General features: G+C 37.8%; 1 protein-coding gene across 4 annotated transcripts in view; it reads left to right on the top strand.

Annotated features, from left to right (window-relative positions):
* Window positions 1-18,852, top strand: part of vwa5b1 (von Willebrand factor A domain containing 5B1) — a 33,348-nt gene extending 14,496 nt beyond the window's left edge. For 3 of the 4 annotated variants that reach the window (XM_023341479.1, XM_023341515.1, XM_023341425.1), the window contains exons 8-22: window positions 131-307; window positions 1,128-1,238; window positions 2,707-2,909; window positions 6,161-6,275; window positions 6,475-6,660; window positions 6,913-7,114; window positions 7,766-7,956; window positions 9,014-9,242; window positions 9,678-9,971; window positions 10,179-10,316; window positions 10,655-10,783; window positions 11,949-12,020; window positions 12,429-12,501; window positions 13,929-14,052; window positions 15,152-18,852. In XM_023341479.1, the coding sequence (XP_023197247.1) occupies window positions 131-307; window positions 1,128-1,238; window positions 2,707-2,909; window positions 6,161-6,275; window positions 6,475-6,660; window positions 6,913-7,114; window positions 7,766-7,956; window positions 9,014-9,242; window positions 9,678-9,971; window positions 10,179-10,316; window positions 10,655-10,783; window positions 11,949-12,020; window positions 12,429-12,501; window positions 13,929-14,052; window positions 15,152-15,757 (2,850 nt within the window). In that variant the 3' untranslated portion in view covers window positions 15,758-18,852. Of the gene's footprint in view, window positions 1-130; window positions 308-1,127; window positions 1,239-2,706; window positions 2,910-6,160; window positions 6,276-6,474; window positions 6,661-6,912; window positions 7,115-7,765; window positions 7,957-9,013; window positions 9,243-9,677; window positions 9,972-10,178; window positions 10,317-10,654; window positions 10,784-11,948; window positions 12,021-12,428; window positions 12,742-13,928; window positions 14,053-15,151 lie in introns of those variants that run through there. The other variant, XM_023341567.1, reaches the window with a different exon arrangement.
* The last annotated feature ends 218 nt before the right edge of the window (window positions 18,853-19,070 follow it).

The following is a 19,070-nucleotide window of genomic DNA, read 5'->3' as shown; positions in this document are numbered from 1 at the left end:
ATTTTCAATAATTGATGTGTTTTGTCAATCTGATCACTTGTGCATTTTGTATTGAATTCTCTGCAAATCCTCTCAAGTTCATTATCTCCCCAGTAATTTATTTATCATTCTGCTCCGCTTCTTCATCCAGGTAGACGTCATTCACAGACGGCTGCATAAGGACATCCTCCACAACCCCGTGGTCATGTTGAACTTTTGTCCCAACCTCAAATCCATCTGCTCAGACCTGAGGAAAGTTCACGGCGAATTCATCTTCCTTATTGACAGAAGCGGCAGCATGAGCGGACTCAACATCCACCGTGTGAAGGTGTTATTACCTCAGCTTGACATGTCATCTTGTTTTATTAGCTCCTGTTATTTACATACAAATACTTCCTGTGTCTCTGACTCTGATTTATCAAGGTTGATTTTGTATAATTATGTTATCAACACATCATTTATTTTTAAAAGCAGCTTAACTGAAGGCCAATTTTAGGCTTAAAGGGGGGATTTTAGGTGTGTAAAACTGTGGTCTATGGATATTATACTGTCCGTCCTTCCATCCCTCCAGTTTGTTAGCAGGTTCTGTTAGGTTGCATCATGTTTAATGAATATTCTCAACCAGACTCGAGGAATTCTGCAACTTTTATTTATTTATGTGGCTTTCTTTAAACATTTATGTTATTTGACTGGTGATGCCAGCAGCCGTTTTTTTCTTTCTTTTTTTTTTTTTAACAAACTCACATTTGATCTTTTATTGGATCTGTCAGACATCACACTGTCTGGGCTCACGGTCATTCTGAGTGGGTTTGACAGAGATATAATGACAATTTTCCACAAATCTTTTAAAAGATACTTATAAAAAAGTGGAACCTTCCTCTTTGAAGCTCTTTTTCTTTCCTTTTCTAAATGCAATTGAATTCTGAGTCGTATTCATGTTTGAATCAATGCAGCCTTGATGCTGCTCACCTGAATGAAAGTGGAGGTAAGTGGTATTATTTCAGAAACTGCCCTTGAGCTGGTGAAGAGGCAGTGATTGGTGAAATGACAAAGTGTGATGCTGCTCACTTATCAGTGCAACATTCGCAGATGAGTGGTGACAGTTTTTAGTTTTAAAATCCAAATTGGCTCTCGATTTTCTCTTCCAGGACGCCATGGTGGTTATCCTGAAGAGTTTGGTGCCTGGCTGCCTTTTTAACATCGTTGGATTTGGATCCATGTTCAAATCACTCTTCACAACCAGCCAGAACTACGAGGAGGTAAGAGTATACAATGCAGGCATGTACTTCAATTATCTGAAACAAAGTCGTGGTTTAACAATTCAGGTGTAAACAGTTTGTTAGAGTATTTTAAAATGTATTCAGGATGATAACAGAGGAGATATGAATCCTAAAAGATAAAAACCTTCATAATGACAACCGGTCTTTTCTGAGAATTTAAAGAAGAGTACAGTTTGGGGCTAAATTAAATAACTTAGAAGAAGGTTAAACATTTTCATGATGTACATTCTCAATAGAAGTCTTGCACACAGTTGGAGTCAGTTGCTTCCAATCTGTTTTATCGACATGAATTTAATGAGGAGACTTTTGTTTCTTTAATCCCAGTGACAAATCCAGTCTGCAGAGAAGAGAGCAGATCAATGGCATTAACATCAGTGCTAAGATCTAAATCAACAAGTGCAAACTTTTAGCTTGGAAGACTGTATGCTAGCATAGTTTTTGTTACAATGGGTGAAATGCTAGACTCAGGTCTGAAGCTCAAATGAGACAGCAGTTTATGTAGAAGTGATTTTGCACTCTTTCATACAAAATAAACACCTTTTAATTAGAGTTGTAGCGCTGATGGCTTATTTCCCTGATAAAATGTGTTTTGAGAGGTTGATGAATTTATGTTAGCAAGTTAAGTCTCTTGATTTTTATTTTAGTAATAGCAACCATGAATCAGCCTATTTATTTTTGCAAACCGACATGCTGACTTTCCTGGACTGTTGTCAGTGTTCAAGATATTGTTACCTATAAAAGATGGACGACTGGTACTCCTGTGTGACCCAAGCAAAGACTGTGGCCAACATTTTGCAAGAAGGGGGGCATGGCACCTCCTGCCCTCCTCTTGGGGGCACCACTGTATGATTCCACATTTTGGTTTATTAAAGTTTATTAATTATACTACTTTTACTGCTACAATTAATAATAATTTAATGATAATAATGATAGTAATAACAAACATAATGATAGCAATAACAATCATTGTTATTACTGCATCTAAGAGCATTATTTTATTGTATTTAGCATTTTTCAACTTATTTTATTTCTAATTTATTCCTGATGATTGCATCATTTTAATTACCATATCAAACAACACACATACCGTACTGTGCATAGTTAATATGTAATATTTTTGTATCTCTTTTCGTCTGTTTATCTATTCTTGTTAGTTTTGTTTACCTCACAATAAAGGAGGAAAAAATGTATAAAACATCAGGAGCTGGACCAGGTCTGTTACATAAAAGATTAACATGTTTATTTCTTCATGACATCAGTTTCTCTGTTCTACTTTAATGTGTTTTACGCTCATAACTTTTAATCATTAATGATTTGGTGTTTTTAATTCAGTTAATTAAAAAGTGCATTCGGTTGTATCTAAGGGATTAGAGGTGTTTCTGTTTCGTCTTCTTTGTGAGAATAGGATTCTATGTTTCACTAACTCCTACTTATCCTCATGATCCAGGAGACCCTGGCGCAGGCTTGTGATTATATCAGGAAGATGAGAGCTGACATGGGGGGCACCAACATGCTGGCGCCGCTCACCTGGATTGTGAGGCAGCCCACGTTCAGCGGTCACCCCAGGCTGCTCTTTCTGCTCACAGACGGAGCCGTCAGCAACACAGGCAAGGTTATTGAGCTGGTCCGCAGCCACGCACGCTACATCAGGCAAGTATCACCGTCAACACATCTTCTTGTATGACTCAGATCAATACGTTATGCTGTTGGAAATGTTATCAATATTGCATAACATCAGGCTTTCTTGTTAAAGCTGTCTTGGGCTGTAAAAACCTTGATGTTTGATCAAAAATGTGCTTCACACCTTCACACATCTTTGTACTTTCACACATTTTCTCACATTACAGTTACAAACTTCAACCTTCCTTTGGGATCTTGCACAAAACACAAGGCAGTGGGCAGCTGTATAATTAGAAGAAAGAAAAATGATAAATGTCAAAATCTAAGTGTACCCACAGCATGATGCTGCCACTACCATGTTTAACTTTTTACTTTTAGTTGGGTTGTTTTATTATGAAGTATTGGTACTCTTACTTGAGGAAAATTTCTGGATTCTCTACCCACTGTAACTTGACTGAATGAAGAACAAACTTATTTTTACCAAAACTTCACACCAGACGCACACCCAGACACTTAAAAAAAAACTACATATCAGTGGTTTTTGTTAGTTTCATAATTTTCTTTTTAAGAAACTGATTTGGAAAAATATTCCTTATGCCTGATTTTATTTTGTAATTATGTTTTTTATATGAATAATTTTCATTTTGGTATTTAAAATAACATTTTGACATAGCTTTATATTTTGGTCTGTCTGATTATCATTTTTTATGTTAAATGATTGGATTTTTTTTATCAGGTACTCAGTACTTGAGTAGCCTTTTTACCAATACCTTTCTACTCTTACTTAAGTGGTATTTTGGACAGATACTTTTTACTTTTACTTAGAAATATTAGAAATTGTGCTACTCTTACTTGAGTAGAAGTTTTGCATACTGTAGTTAAATTGTTGGCCACACACAGGGTTTTGCTTACATCTAATCAGAGGATTTTCTTCCACATATTTATTCTGTCATCTTATGACTAATAGTAAACTGTGAATGCAAACATTTAATGTCTGGTTGGGTTTCTGTTTACATGATACATTTTAAATTTTCAGACGATGGATTGGACAGTACTCTCTGAGATGGTGAAAATATGGATTACAATTTTAAAACTAAAACATCTCCATTTGCTGTTATTTACTCTTTATAATGCAGTTTGTTCACTAATGTTCTCTGAAAAACCTTTGAGGTCAGTGAGAATAATACTTGTACTAAGAAATTAAGCCCTGTTTAGTATTTCTGAAGGCAATTGATTGCAGGGGATTTTATTTAGAGGTTTCAGGATAAATGGGGCAAAGCACAAAAACACACTTTTCCAATTTTTTAACTCTCAAAACATTTCAAAAACCATGTGTTGTTTACTTTATGCTTTAACATTATGCGTTATTACTTAATATCAACATAAATTATATTGATGTCTTAGTTGTAAGACATCAATATAAAAATCTGAATAAGTTAAAGGGGTGTGAATAGTTTTGCAAGACACTAGCTCCTCGATTTTGTAATGCTATTTAAAAACGTAGAGCTAAGGCAGATTTAAATTAATTAAGACATCATCTTCTAATGCTCCACAAGACAAATCAACAGCTTATTTACAAAATAAAATCACTACTGTGGGTTTATCTAGGTGTTGAAATGAAAACCAGGCCACAAAGCTGTAATCCTTTTAAAATGAAATGTGGGAACATGGAGCCTGTCTTACCTCTTTTAAGCATCCAACATCACAAATCTGTCCTGGAGGAAACATCTGTGCAGCTTTCAGCCACAACAAAGCTGCGCGAATGCTAGAATGAAGGCATAAGAAACCAGCATGTGAGCTCCATCTGTCAACTTGCAGGGAGCGCTCATGACACAACAAATCTGCAGCGTTCCAGGAAGTCGTTTTATTTTGCCGCTTGCATTTAAGACTCACGCTGTGAAATCCCCGTCCAGAGTCGTTTTCTGGAAATAATTGACTTTTGTCTTCCCCTTTTAATGGATGACTGCCCCGGGATAATTGCATTATGTGCGGAAAGCTCGGCCAACTCATCAACACTTCCCGGGTCATTATCACTCTATGCTTACAAATCAGCACAGCCACTCAGAGACCAGATCAAACAAGGATGAATCTCCAAAAGACTAAAGTCAGGATCTAAACTGCGTGGAAAGCCACACATTCTGTGTCATTCTAATCAGCAATCCTTTATGTCATTAAAAATTCAAGAGAGTATTGGTGCAATGCAATTAGCTGACCCATCCATTTTTGAGATACTGACTGTATTATGCAACTAAAAACATATTTCACTCAACTGTAAGAGCTGGGAGGAACTTTAGTCCTCATGAAAGATGAAATTATGCTTTGAACTCCAAACCTTTGCAGAAGTATTCATACTCCTTAGGCATAATCACAAGTGGAAGTGAGAATAATACATAATTTATTTTCCTTTTTTAATAAATAAAAAAAAGTGGAGTTTGCATTCATTTACATTTACTCTGACAATTCTCATCTCCCTTCACTGGTCTGTAAGGAATTTCTCTCATTGGCCTGCATTGATTTTCTACCAGACTAATCTGCAAAAAGAAGAAGTTGTGATCGAGAACATCACTTTTCAGTGTTGTTTTATGATTGCAATTGCTTTGTAGTTTTAGCAATGGCAATGGAGGAAGTGAAAGAATTTGTTCAGTCTGTGTTGCTTCCAAATACTGAATTAATATTAACAACTGGGGCCAGCCTACCATATAATTTACTGGGGTACCATTCTATATAATTCTACATACACCATACTCGCCCTCTTTCACCAGCTCTCATCAGACATGATAAAGGGTTGGATACCTGAAGTCATATTCTCCCAGCCCCTTGTGGCCCCCCCTGAAGCTCCGCCCCTGGTCACAGACAAATGTTAGCGACAGGGTAACGTTTAAAACTTCAACAGAGTCCATGCTTCCAGGAAACAATGACTTCTCAATATCCGAGAGTCTTGAAAATCTGTACAAAATAAACAGAAGAAGGGGCTGGTTTTTACCAGGCTAATTTCCACCTGTATTTGTAGAAACTATTTTGGAATTTTATTTGTTGAGAAGTTTGGGAACTATGTATTTTGTCCTTTATGGTCCACTGCATATAAAACATCAAGGTTTTTGGTTGTAATGTGGCAAAATCTAAAAAACTTCAAGAGCTGAGCTATTTTTCCAAGACTCTGTGTGCATTGTGTCTTTGATTTTTGATGGAAATGTGCACCCATCCTGTGAGTACATCTGTTGCTATGCTGAAAAATCTCCTGATCTGTCCTTGAAGGTGCTGCCTTTAATGTTTCTGTGCAGATGTTTCACATTCGGCATTGGACAAAATGCATGCCGGAGGCTGGTGCAGGGGTTGGCGGCTGTTTCCAAAGGAACAGCTGAATTCCTGGCTGATGGAGAGAGGCTGCAGCCCAAGGTACTCATTTCCAGCATGGAGTGTCACTCATAATGACATCTATAGTTATTCTGAAGGCCACCGGAGAGCCATTATGCAGCCATTTCAATACACCGAGTGCCTGCTACTGATACCCATTAAGACATCATATGTGAGACACCACCCCCTCTGTGAAACTATCAGAAGGAAGCTGTGTTATTTCTATGGCTTTACTCCACAGATGATAAAGTCGCTGAAGAAAACCATGTCCCCGGTACTCAGTGACATTTCCATCGAATGGCTCTTTCCTGAAACCAAAGAGGTGCTGCTCTCCCCTGTTGGCAACACCTTCCTCTTTCCAGGAGACAGTCTGATTGGCTACAGTGTGGTGTGCGACACTACCCGTTACCACGACAACCCCAAATCTGTAAGACACCTGTTGAAGGGTAACAATTAAGTTAATTTATCAGTAGGTCAGAAAAGCAACCTTTTCTGTTTTACAGACTGTCTTGTAAAATTGCTACTAGTACAAAAACAGTTTGAAGGTAAATCCCGAGTGGAAGTCCTTGACAAATATTTTCTGAATGGAAAAATAAATAAATGAAGCCTTGTGAATTGCTTGATCAAATAAGCTAAAAACCACTCAACAGGATGAGTCACCTGCTTCACATCTCAACAGGATAAAAGGAGGCGATACAGCATGATGCGCTCCATTGAGTCAGCCAGCTCGGTGTTTTACCACTCACAAGAGGAGGAGGCGGGGAAGACGGGAGCGGACAGTCAGGGGTCCCACTGGGAAGCACCCTGCGGCACGCTGCATGACTCCTACCAGGACGCCATGACAGAGAGTGGCCTGGTCATCACAGAGCCAGACCTCACAGGTAAGAACTGCACTAGCGGTTTTCCTTTCATTTGTTAAATCTGTGTGGTTTTTATCACAAAGTGCAGAAATTTTTACTTTAAGCAATAGTTTACTCGTAGACAGAGGTAGACAGAGTACCCAAAAGTCACACTCAAGTAAAAGTAGCACTACTTCAACATATTTTTACTCCAAAAGTTAAAAGTAGCCATCCAAGAAATTACTCAAGAGTGAAAAAGTATTTGGTAAAATGTCTAAAGTACTGAGTAGACATGAGACATGTACTTTTTATATACAACTCTGATAAAATCCAAATTAAGTGAGTTGTATTGATATATATAATATCAATCAAATAAGCCAAAAACCGGGATGAGTTACCTGCTTCATATCTCAACAGGATAAAAATATTTATATTTATAAAATATTAATATTTTTATTTTATTTATTTATTTAAAATATTTATATTTTTATGACTATAAATAATATTCAGTTATGAACTTATAGTCAATTTCTTTGGGACCCTACCATGCATAAATTTATACCTGCTTATGTATGGGACTATATACTAATGTGCTGAAATTTGCGTTAATACCCTGAGGACTAAATTATTATTGGTACATAAGTATAACATTGGTTTCTAATGTAGTGACTGTAAATTTTTGAACACGTTTAGATGACACATCACCAAGGAGACGTGCATACAGCACAAACCAGCTCATGGACTACAACCCAGCAAAGAAATCCTTTACTCCCAGTGACCCCAACTCTGTGGTGCCCAAGAATCCCTTGCGGAGGAGCAAAGTCCAGGACCTGACAGGCCAGATGAGCCCTGAGCAAGAAATGCACTGGAAGAACGACTGCCAGGTATAACTTGTCGTTGAAAGTTACCACTAAATCAGGTCAACCATTTTCCCTACATCTGATTAGTGTGTGCTGCTTGCTTAAAGTCCCTACACACAAAATAAAGCGCTAGCATGTAATTAAAGCAGCAGATTGTGGATTTATCTAATGATAGAGTCGTCATACTGTCAAGTAGAAAATAATATTTGGATTCAGAAAGAGTTGGCAGCTAAGGGAGCTGCCTGACCCCTGTCTGGATTGGAGTATAATCAAGAAGAGACTAACGTGTCCTTCTCAGTAATTAAGGGCAAAATTAATGAATCACAATTAGGTTAGAATAACTCAGGAATCAAGTTGCCATGACTAAACAGAATTAACAGGAGGACGCTGTGTCTGCTCCAGGTAAATCCCATTGAAGAATCCTTGCTTAATCGGACTTAATGAATAGATATAGTAAATCTTTATTTGAATTAAAGGAGGTCATGAGACATGGAAACCTTGGGGCATTTGAACTTCTCAAGAGGATAAACAATCCGTCTGTCAGACTGCCTCCATTTATCTGACTAATTTGTGTTTTGGCACACAGCAAGCTTCTGCTCTGTGTTTCTTTTGATAATCAGATAAATCAAAAAAATACTGTGCTAAAGTATTCACGTTCTGCATTTTGTCATGTTGCAATCACATCGTTTGGTGTATTTTATTGGACTTTATATGATAAACAATAAAATAAATGGTGCATATTTTCGAGGTACTGAAAATAGTCTTGTTCTTAAGATCTTATTTATATTTTAAATAAGTTTATATTGTTTTTATAAACTAAAATTTGTGGTTGTAACAGGACAAAAACTGGAAAAATTCAAATTATATGAATGCTTAAGCAAGTCTCTGTGAGTTTCCAATCTTGGGCTTCAGGCTATGGGCATTTGTTTTTCTTTAATTAAAAATTACCAGCAGAGTCTCCCGCTCAAACATCCCATGACACTATCAAAAAAGAGCTTGTTTGAGCTCACAGAAATGATCAGAATAATAATGGGCTGATGTTGTATCTCGCTTTAATGCCACCTGGGTTTTTTGGTTTTAGCCACAGCTGGCTGGTCTGTGCGCCCCGTCCTTCAGAGGGCGACCTGGCACCGGTCACAAGCCGCCTCCACAGCAGGAGGAGGACTCTGAGCTTCATCCCCAACCCCAGCTACAGGATGGCCCTCAGCCAAGCGACGGCACCGGGGTGCCTGTGGCTCGCAACCTTGCTGGGGATGATGGGTCCAGATCGTCCACAGACAGCCCCTCTGTTGGCAGCATTGGAGACACAGGTGAGAATACAAAGAAAGCCTTTCTGGTTTAATGGGAAATGTTTTCTTTATGCCAGATAATGTGTCAAAAACATGTTCACTTGTTAAGTCTGTCATTTTAGGGCAGAATTTATACTTATTTCTATTAAAAGCCCAAAATTGTTGCCAGTGGCAACATTTGGTTGTTGATCATGTGATCTTCGTGACGCAAAACAATGTTTCCATTGCAGTTTTGACATCTGAACTACAACAATGAGTGAGAATTACTGGCTTGGCTCTTCAGTGGTTAAAATTATATTTATTCTGACTGAAATGGTTGCATAAAAATGAGTTCCACTTCATCTTCTGTGGCCCCTTTGCTATGAGGTGTATATATATATGTACATATTGTATTTTAGGTAGTATATCCCTAAATCCCCTTTCATGCATTAAAATGTTACTTCTCTGATATTTCAGATGGATATGGCCACCAGATGTGTCAAGCAGAAACCCCTCAAGAGACCCACATGTCACATCTGGGGACCACCAGCCATCACAAAGGAGACTGCAAAGCAGTGGTGTCGGGATTGCTGTGTGGGAAACCCATGAAGTGGGAGGTGGTTTTTGACATCGAGCCGTTTTTAAGCGGCCGGGAACGTGAGGAAAAGGTTCACGAGGAGCTGTGGAACGAGACGTTTCACCACCTGGCCGGGAGCTCCATCATACACGACTTTGAGCACATGGCCGATAAAGAGTCTGAGATAGAACAAGGTGAGCCTAGAAACTTGTCTGACACAACTGGAAAACAATTTCAAATGTCAAAGGATGAGGTTTTCAAATTCTATTAACCATATTTAATATTGTAATTTGATACGTATATTTTGTACAATTCATTAAAGAAGTAAAACGTCATGAAATATAAAATTACTCGATATATCACGGTTTTTGTAGTTATTGTATGCTTTTTTTTATTTCCAGGTTCTGGCAGGAAGTACCAGGTTTACGTTATTCACACTAGCAAAGCCTGCAATATACTGAGCAAATACACAGCATTTGTTCCCATTGACCTGGACACCAATGAGTATTTGCCAACAAGTGTTGAATGCATTAATGTGGGTAAGTTACATGACTCTAATTCTCCTGACTGAAGTCCCCCCCTCCCACTTTCTTCAAATTAAATGAAGCTGGTGTCAAACATTTGTGCTGCGTTTGTGCAGCAAAAGTTTCATTAGTGTCGCTATAATTTTAAGGTTTCCAGAGATCAACCCGGCTCCAGAACAGTCAATTGACACCAAATTTGTTTGATTTTGTAAATATGGGATTGATCAAGGTTAAGTTGTATATTTTCCCCAAGTTTTAACTGAGAAAATCAGTTTGAAAAAAACATAGATCTGCTGTGTTGATTGCACTCTGCAATCTCTGCAAGATTGTAATGACTTCCATTTTTCTTGAAGGTGCAAGCCTGAAGAGGGGCTCCAGGTCTTGTTCAGGAAGCAGGAAGAACAGAGGATACTCCATCGGGCTCGGTCGTTCTCAGTCCGGCGGCATGTCAGAGGAAGCCGAAGATGTCCTCCTGCCTTACAGTACGTGGCTTTATTTATTTTTCGAGGCTTTGTGATGAAGCATGCACATCACCATAATCAAGCACAGGCATGAAAGTGGCCTCAACAAATCCTTTTTAGTATGAAATGTCAAGCAGGACAAGATTCTAAAAATAACACATTTTGTTTTCTGAGTTAAAACGGATTTTAAAGCACTAAAATTAGCCTCTGCAGTATTAAAAACCTGTTTCAACTGAGTAAGGGCTCGATCTATACATAACTGTAACATCAGCATACAAGTGAAAATTTTCATTGGTGATGTTATTATTAATGTTATTGTTATGAATTTGGTATGAAGACGAAAAATTTCACCTTTGTGCTCATCTGACAAGAGCAACTTCCTGTCCTTGCATGCCTCATGTAAAATGGAAATATGACTTCATATGGCTTTAACAATAAATTAGTGGATTGCATGCCTAATAAGTGATTTATTTTATTTTTTATTTTTTGCCAAAAGTGATTTTGGTAAAAAAAAAAATCCCTTTTGACAAAAATGACTTAGACCATTATCTTAGGATGGTGACCATTTTAAAACCATGCAACATTTTCTTTCCACTTCAGAATTATAGACTATTTTTCTTCATCCTTCATGTAAAAATGTAACATATGTGAATATGTTTGAAAGCAACTGTATTTGTTTTTGTCAATTTAAACCTGCTTTCATGTAAAACTGGAAAGAGCTGTGAGATATGTGGATTTCTCAGAGAACTTTGTGAGCGGTTTTATAAATAACAACTTCAGCAGCAGGACACAACATTTTTAAAAGGATCCTCAGTGATGGCATAGCAACAGCACGAGCTAATGTGGGCAAGAGATGCTCAAGCATATGCTGGTTTAAAAAAAATAGTACAGATGGCTTGGATATGGAGGAGCTTTAAGGTTTTAATGACTCAAACCAAAATGTTGGAAAGCTGACAATTAAATGAAAGACATTATGACATTTATGAGATTTTTTTGTCTTGCCTGTCTTTGAAATTCCAATTTTTCGTTTAAGTAGCAAGCAAACTGAGTGAATGGTTTCAAACCAAGGCCATATCAAGCAAAGTGACAGGCTTATTTGATGCTGGAGTTTATGTAAATAAACTAACAGAAACAATTTATTCTTCTGTAATGGTTCTTTAGAAAATGATTTTAATTCTTGTTTCAGATGCAGAGGACGGCGTCTCTCCATGCAGCACCCCTTCCTCCGCCGGCTGGGACAAATGCAGCTTCACAGAGGGTAAGCACATCAGCAAATTTGTTGCAATTCCTCAATTTTCCCCCACTAAGACCTTTGAAATGCAGCGTCTGAGTGGATGTTGCCTTTTCCAGCCTCACACAGCAACATTTTCTACCAAATGTGAAACTGTAAATCACTGACATTACAGTTCCTACTCTTGGAGAGGTTAACAGAGGTCGGCAATTTTTATCTTGGCTCAAACTGACGATTTGTAACATGAGAATCCACTGAAGGCCCAAATATAAACAAGGCATGTTTCACCTGGACAGAGATGCTGGAGTGTGTTGAATGTTTTCTGTTTTCACTGTTACATCTCACTGTGCCATAGGTTTGTTAATTACCAGATGGTGAAAGATGATAAGTAGACCTCTGCTTCTTTTCTTTTCCATCTGCCTCTTTGCCTCCAAGTCGCCCCACAAAGGAGTCCATCTGTTACCTCAGACCAATCACAGAAATCGGTGGAGAGTCTTTTTTCTGCCAGGTATGTGATTAAAGTTCAGCTGGTGTTTAAATGTATCGTCGCTGCATTCAGCAAAGAACACCAGTGATTATATAACTGCAGTTTGACATTTAAAATAATTAATTAATTTTGAAAAAAACTAACTTTTTGATAAAATGGTTTGGTGCAAGAATGAGGTGGTTTTCTGGCCATATCAAAATTGGTTTATTTTTTGCATCACACAAGTCGCATGATCAACAACCAGATGTTGCCACAGGCGCAAACCACAAAGACAGGAAGTAGTTGGAGGATAATGGCACGGCATGTTTTTTTAATGCCTTATCACATGAACAAACTTATTCAATTGTGATTTTAGTTGTTTTTTATTTAATGGGAGTGTCTCAAATTGTGTTTTATCAACATTTGTGGAATATTGATAAAGTTTTGAGCATATTTATGATGAAATGGAGCTACTGACAGACCAGAAAATGCTCTAAATATGTATTCGGACATGTAAGATATGCTCTCAAAGTATCCAGGAAATATTTTATCCATCACCAGTTGTTCTATGTAATAGAAAATTATTACGATCCTTCAACAAATATGACATTTTGTTGCTTCCAGCAATGCTTTTTCAGACATTTCAGAAAACATGATTATCTGCAAGAAATGCCACTTTGATAGTCAGGTACAAAGTTTTGCATTGCAAGATTTTACTTCTGACAAGACAAAAACATTTTTAAAATCTTTTAAAGTAAACTTGATGTGCAGCTCTCCAGGTAAGGAGAAAACAAGTCTATAATGAAACCACTAGCTGTGGTTATGTCCTCTATTTCCTTCAAAGTTCTTTAGATTTTTTCAGCCACACATAAAACATACCTTAAAATGTTAGAAAAAGAAAACACAATTTGGTTGCATTTATTGTGAGATTTCAAAAAAATATAACAGTTTGCAGAGAGAAACAGCTCCCAAAGAGCTGGTGTCTGATCAGCTGAAAGTTCAGTACTTGTTTGTTAAAAACATAAAATATTTCCATCTATTTAGCATAAAATACTGTTCAGATCTGTGGAGTTATGGTACAGTTTTCTTATTTTCCTCAAATGTAGATTCAGGAAGAAAAATAGCAAGACATATTTTGACTTTATGAGAAGTTTCTATGGCAACAAAGTCTATACCAATCACTTTAGAATACTTATTTTTCCTTTTTTATGCAGGAATGATTTATGTATAGGTATAAGTAAAAATACAGCAGAAAATTAAATGCGAAACTTTGAATGATAAAAGATAAATTCTTTAAAAATATAAAGTCTTGCATTATTATTGTACAAAAATGTTCAATCTTTGTATTTTTCTTGTTTACCTCTCCTCTTGGTCCTTATATGAAAAAGATAGATAACTCAGAGAAATATTCAGAGCAAGCATCTGTATGCACGCACAGTGTTTGCTGCGCTTTACCTCTCCTCCGTCAGGCTGGCCCTCAGCAGGACTCGCCTCCTGACCCGAGCTGCAAAAGGATTCATGTGTCGAACGCACAGCAAGTCTGGTGATTCAATAGGAGAAAGTGAAAACGAGAACAAAGACTACATTCCCCTGGTGAGCCTCAGATCTATTCCGTTTATTTCAACATGCATGTTTGTATGTCACTGATATGAATTAATGGCAGAAAATGTGAACAAGAAACACCAGTTGTTGAATGATAAGGTGTACAGCATCTCTCCAAATCTATTCAGTCTTTGGTTTGCAATGTGCATCAACTGTAAAAGGAAACGTTATCAAATTTAAACGATCACTCTTTCTTATTGATGTAGACTCTCACATGAGCCGAATGGCCAATCTGAAAAACAAAAGAAATTCACAGTTGTTTCCCAACCGTGGTCCTCAACGCACATTGACCTGCATGTTTTGGATGTTCCCCTGCTTCAACACACCCCAGTCAGATGATTGCAATTCAACAAAGACCCTGTTAATCAGCCATCAATTAAAATCATGTGTAAAAAAAGGAAGTTAAATTAGAAGGGGGCTCAGAGAATTGGTCAAAATTCAACAAGTTGCAGTGATTGGTCAGAAAAGAAGGACATACAGAAAACGTTAAAGTGATTGGTCAGATTTGTGGAAAAGCTGGACTAATAGTTGCAATCGTAACATCAATACTTCCTGGAGGGACTCAGCACAGAGGGTGTAGGGGTTACAGTTTTGTTTCCAACTGTTGATAAATTTCCTTTTGACTTTATTTAAATCAGTGCGGAAAATATAAATTATTTAGCTTTTGTTGTTTTTGTGTTGTATTGTTAATATTATATGCATTCTACATGCACCCCTCAGAGACCTAGCTATTGCTAGCCAATTCATTGCTATACAAATTTAATGGAAAGAAAAAACACATTTTGAGAGTGAATATGTGGAATAAAAATATGCAGAAAGAACTTTTTCCTCCATAACAACCAGGAAGCCTTTAAGGGGCTGATTCCAGCTGTAAAAGACCATTGTTATTGGAATGTATAAAACCGTGCAGATGAGGAGCATGCATGCAAATCAGGAGCTCAGGTGCACCCTCTCCTCTTGTGTTATTGAAGCTACGCTTGAAAGCAAATATAATTGGGAGATGATTTGTAGTGTAAATACGATACTCCACTTGAAATTTCCCTCTAGAAGGACTAACAATAGAGAATAATTTCCACTCCCCTCTGTGCAGGTGTTGTTGCAGTTGGCGAGCGGCGCATTTCCCCTGGACTCAGCTCTCTGTGAAGCCATTAACGTGCCGATGGACAAGCTGAAGTGGACGTCGCCTTTCGCCAGCCATCGCTCCAGCCTAGGCCACCTGTCTCACTCCGGCAGCCGGCGCACTGACAGCACCGACGACGGGTCCAGATTGCCGTTTGAGCCAGACCCTTATCAGCCGGCAGCAGATCACTCTGCTGGCATCAACAGCCCCTCTTATCCATCCAGAAATGCCTGGCCGGACGCGGGCCAGTCCGCCGCATTTGAACCCCAGTTTTTCTCAGAGGGCTCAGAAACGGCGTCACCTGGCAGCGCGATGAAGAGGATGCAGGATCCGGAGAACATGGTGTGGGCAACGGCCGTCGCCCTGGCCTGGCTGGAGCACAGCTCTGCCAGTTATTTCACAGAATGGGAGCTGGTGGCGGCCAAAGCCAGCATGTGGCTGAATGCGCAGGACATCCCAGAGGGGAAAGATTTAGCCTCCATCAAGGCTGCTGCCAATCAGCTCTTCATCATCCTCAGACACTGGGATGAAAACCTGCAGCTAAACATGCTCTGCTACAACCCCAGCTCTGTCTGAGGCCTTAAACAAACTCCATACCAGATGATACTATGCTAACCAAGGCTGTACCATCACAGTGATGTTGCAAAAGTATTCATATCCCTTAAACTTTTTTTTTCCATTTCACAACAGCCTCAGTGTTTTATCTTGCCATCTTGCGTGATAGACCAACACAAAATACTGTTTTGTTCTGAAGAGGAAGGAAAATGTTACATGATTTTCAAATTTGTTACAATAAAAAAATCTGAAAAGTGAAATATGTGTTAGTGTTCAGCCCCCTTACTCTGATACTTCCAAGTAAAATTCAATCCAACAAATTACAAAGTATTAGTAAATACAGCCCAACTTTGTGTAATTTCAGTAAAAATCCAGAATATGTCACAGGTGTCACGAGAGTAGCAAGAGGAAAATTACTCAAAGGTAACTCTGGAGGAGCTCCAGAGATCCAGGTGGGGGAAACATCTGATAGGACTTACACAAATCTGGCCTTTACGGAAACGTAGCAAGAAGGTTGTAAATTCTGAAACAAAGCTATGATTAATATTTAAACACAGCAAACAAAGAATAGGAGCCCAAAATTGAAATTTATGGCTGACTTTCAGCATACTGTGTGCTGAAAGTCAACCCACAATATGCTTAATAATCCCCAAAACTGCAATGGATATGCTTAGATAAAAGCAAATGGATGGATCAGATTGGCCTAGTCAAAGTTCAGACCAGGGTTCTGCAACCTCTACAGTCCAAAGAACCGTTTTTATCCTCAAGATAAAGTCAAGATAAAATGTAATTAAAAATGAAAAAGGCAATCTATAATTTCTGGTATATATCTACTATAAGAAAAGTGTTATTTTTAATTACTATCTTTTTATGTCTGTTTTCTTTTTATTCTTTTAAAATAAAGAAAACCTAACACTTTTGCAAGAAAGAGGATGCATACATGTCATTGTCTTCTATGGGATGTTGAGGTTTGCAGAAAGTATGTAAATAAAGTCACATATTTACCAACTTAATGACAAAAAAATAAAAATTTAAAGTAATTTTAGTGTCATTTTTGTTTTTGGAAACTAAATGAAATTGTTCCATGAAATAAACTATATCTAGTTTTTAAGGGTGATGCAGAACCCTTTTCTAGACCTAAATCAAACTGAGAATCGGTTCCAAAACTTGAAAATTGTTGTTCACTAGATCTCTGTTCAATCTGGCTGAACTGAGCTATCCTGCAAAGGTTTTCCAGCAGTAACAGTATTATAATCTGGTTCTTAAAAGTATTAACTCAGGGCTACTAAATAAAAATGCTGTTTATCCCCCAACCAGGTGCTTTCCAATGGTAATGAATTGCATTTAGGGGAACAGAACTGAAGTGTATGGCATGACTTTCAGATTTTTGCTTCTAAAAATATTTTAATCATGTACTTTCTTTCCTATTACACTACTTTGTGTCGGTCTGTTCCATGAAATCCTATAGATATATATTGACCTTGGTGGTTGTAATGTGTCCGAATGTTAAAGAAAAAAAAAACAATCCAAGGGGTATTGATGCAAAGCACTGTCTACAGAGCAGTTTGTGCTCTGGAGTCTGATTTTTCTTTTCCTGTTGCAGTGGTGAACAATGTGTGTTTTGCTCTGTTTGTATGTGCTGTTCCTCCTGACATATCACAGGCTCGTCAGAGACACTTTTTCTAAGCTGTAACCTCGCCGGTGCCAGGCTCACCCACTGGATCTCCGTAAGCGAGAGCCGTGTTTATGAGTTTGTGGAGAATCAGTGTTAACGTTTTAGCATGTTGGACCGGTCTCCCATCAACATGTGAGCAACACTACTGTTGTCATCATATGGATGTTCTGGCTGGAATGCTGCAAAACTAAGAGAAAAAAAATTCTTTAATTTATTGATACAGATTTGTTACATTTTTGGACTTAGCTGTGTTGTAAAAGCAGAGATTATTTTACTAAGAAGCATTTGGGTTCTCACTAGTGGAATTGTTCCTCTTTTATTTTGTGTCTGTTACTATTACAATGTTATTGCTACTTATGTTTTGTTTAAAGTGTAGCAGAGACTGAAAAATATGCAAACAGCTAAAGAAAACATTAAATCTGTATGTTGACATCTAAATATATATATATGGATCTGGTATAAATGGAAGAATGTGCATGTTTTTGTTGCCTTATTTAGGCGAATACTGTGGTTATTTTCATTTGAATGATTTTAATTCACATGTGCTTTTTTTTTTAATAAGAAAACATAATTTTTGGTGTTTGCTCAAAAGAGTAGTGTGGCTGTGAGTTCAAGGTTAGTCCAGTTTAAGAAATTGAAAGTTTAGTCACAGCTGATACTTCATTAAAACTTTAGGAATTGAGTTAAAAAATTTAATGCAATTTTTCAAATACATTTTTACTTATTAGGATATTCAAATTTAGTGTCACTTTTACTAACTGAACCAGAAGATACTTGAACCAATTAACTTGAACATGCACCATTAATACATGGCTTTTTGAACCATCAAGTTGATTTCAGGATTTTTGAAACACAGAAGTTAACGGCTCATCTTCTCATATCTGTCTCATAAATGTCTAGCTGCTGAACACTGTGTGCTAACAAGTGTGTGCCCCTATTACTGTCTGTCAAAAAAATCTCCTTGTAATGGTGTTATAACTTGCTGCTGACAGAGGACTCTTTATTGCATTATCTGTGCCTCTAGGCCTGCATGTCTGACATGATACCATTAACATTTGGCAACCTTTGCCTTCTGTTTATCCCTTCACTGATTTTTTTTTTAGTGGATGATATATGAAGTATTCAAAAGAAAATACGGTTTTTGAAGCTGAAATGTCTAGCTGCTTCACTTGCTATTAGTTGATTTTGGAAATCTGATCCCCCAAGATAGCACAGATATGGAAGCCCATGGATGTTAGCTTCCACCATGATGCCAAGATGGTTTCCTCTGTGCATATTAATGAATATTAAGGAATATTTTGTGTTTGAACTATTAAAATAGGCAGTTAAAAGTGTTTTTAAAGGAAGTCTTAAAGGAGCCCTATGCAAAATTCATATTTTGCATGTTTGAATACTTCCATTTGGGTAACAACTGCTTCTAAAAGCAGCCCAAGCACTTAAAAAAACCACCCAGCCATCTTTTGGCAATAAGTTTATGTTTTATGGTGTCTGGAAAATGAGCCATTTTAAAAACCTTCCAAATGTAACGTCTCAAATCAGCATGCACTGCGCTGTCAACTAGCAATTCCAGTGAAGCCCAGCTTGTCACCTAGCAACCCAAGCTGAGCTCCAGCATATTTGCTCAGCTGGTTTTACTGCTGTGTGCGCTGTACAATGGCT

The sequence above is a fragment of the Xiphophorus maculatus genome, chromosome 1 (assembly GCF_002775205.1).
Source record: "Xiphophorus maculatus strain JP 163 A chromosome 1, X_maculatus-5.0-male, whole genome shotgun sequence".
NCBI classification, from domain to species: Eukaryota; Metazoa; Chordata; class Actinopteri; order Cyprinodontiformes; family Poeciliidae; genus Xiphophorus; species Xiphophorus maculatus.
Note: the sequence above shows the minus strand (reverse complement) of the source record. Positions and strands in the feature narration are given on the sequence as shown.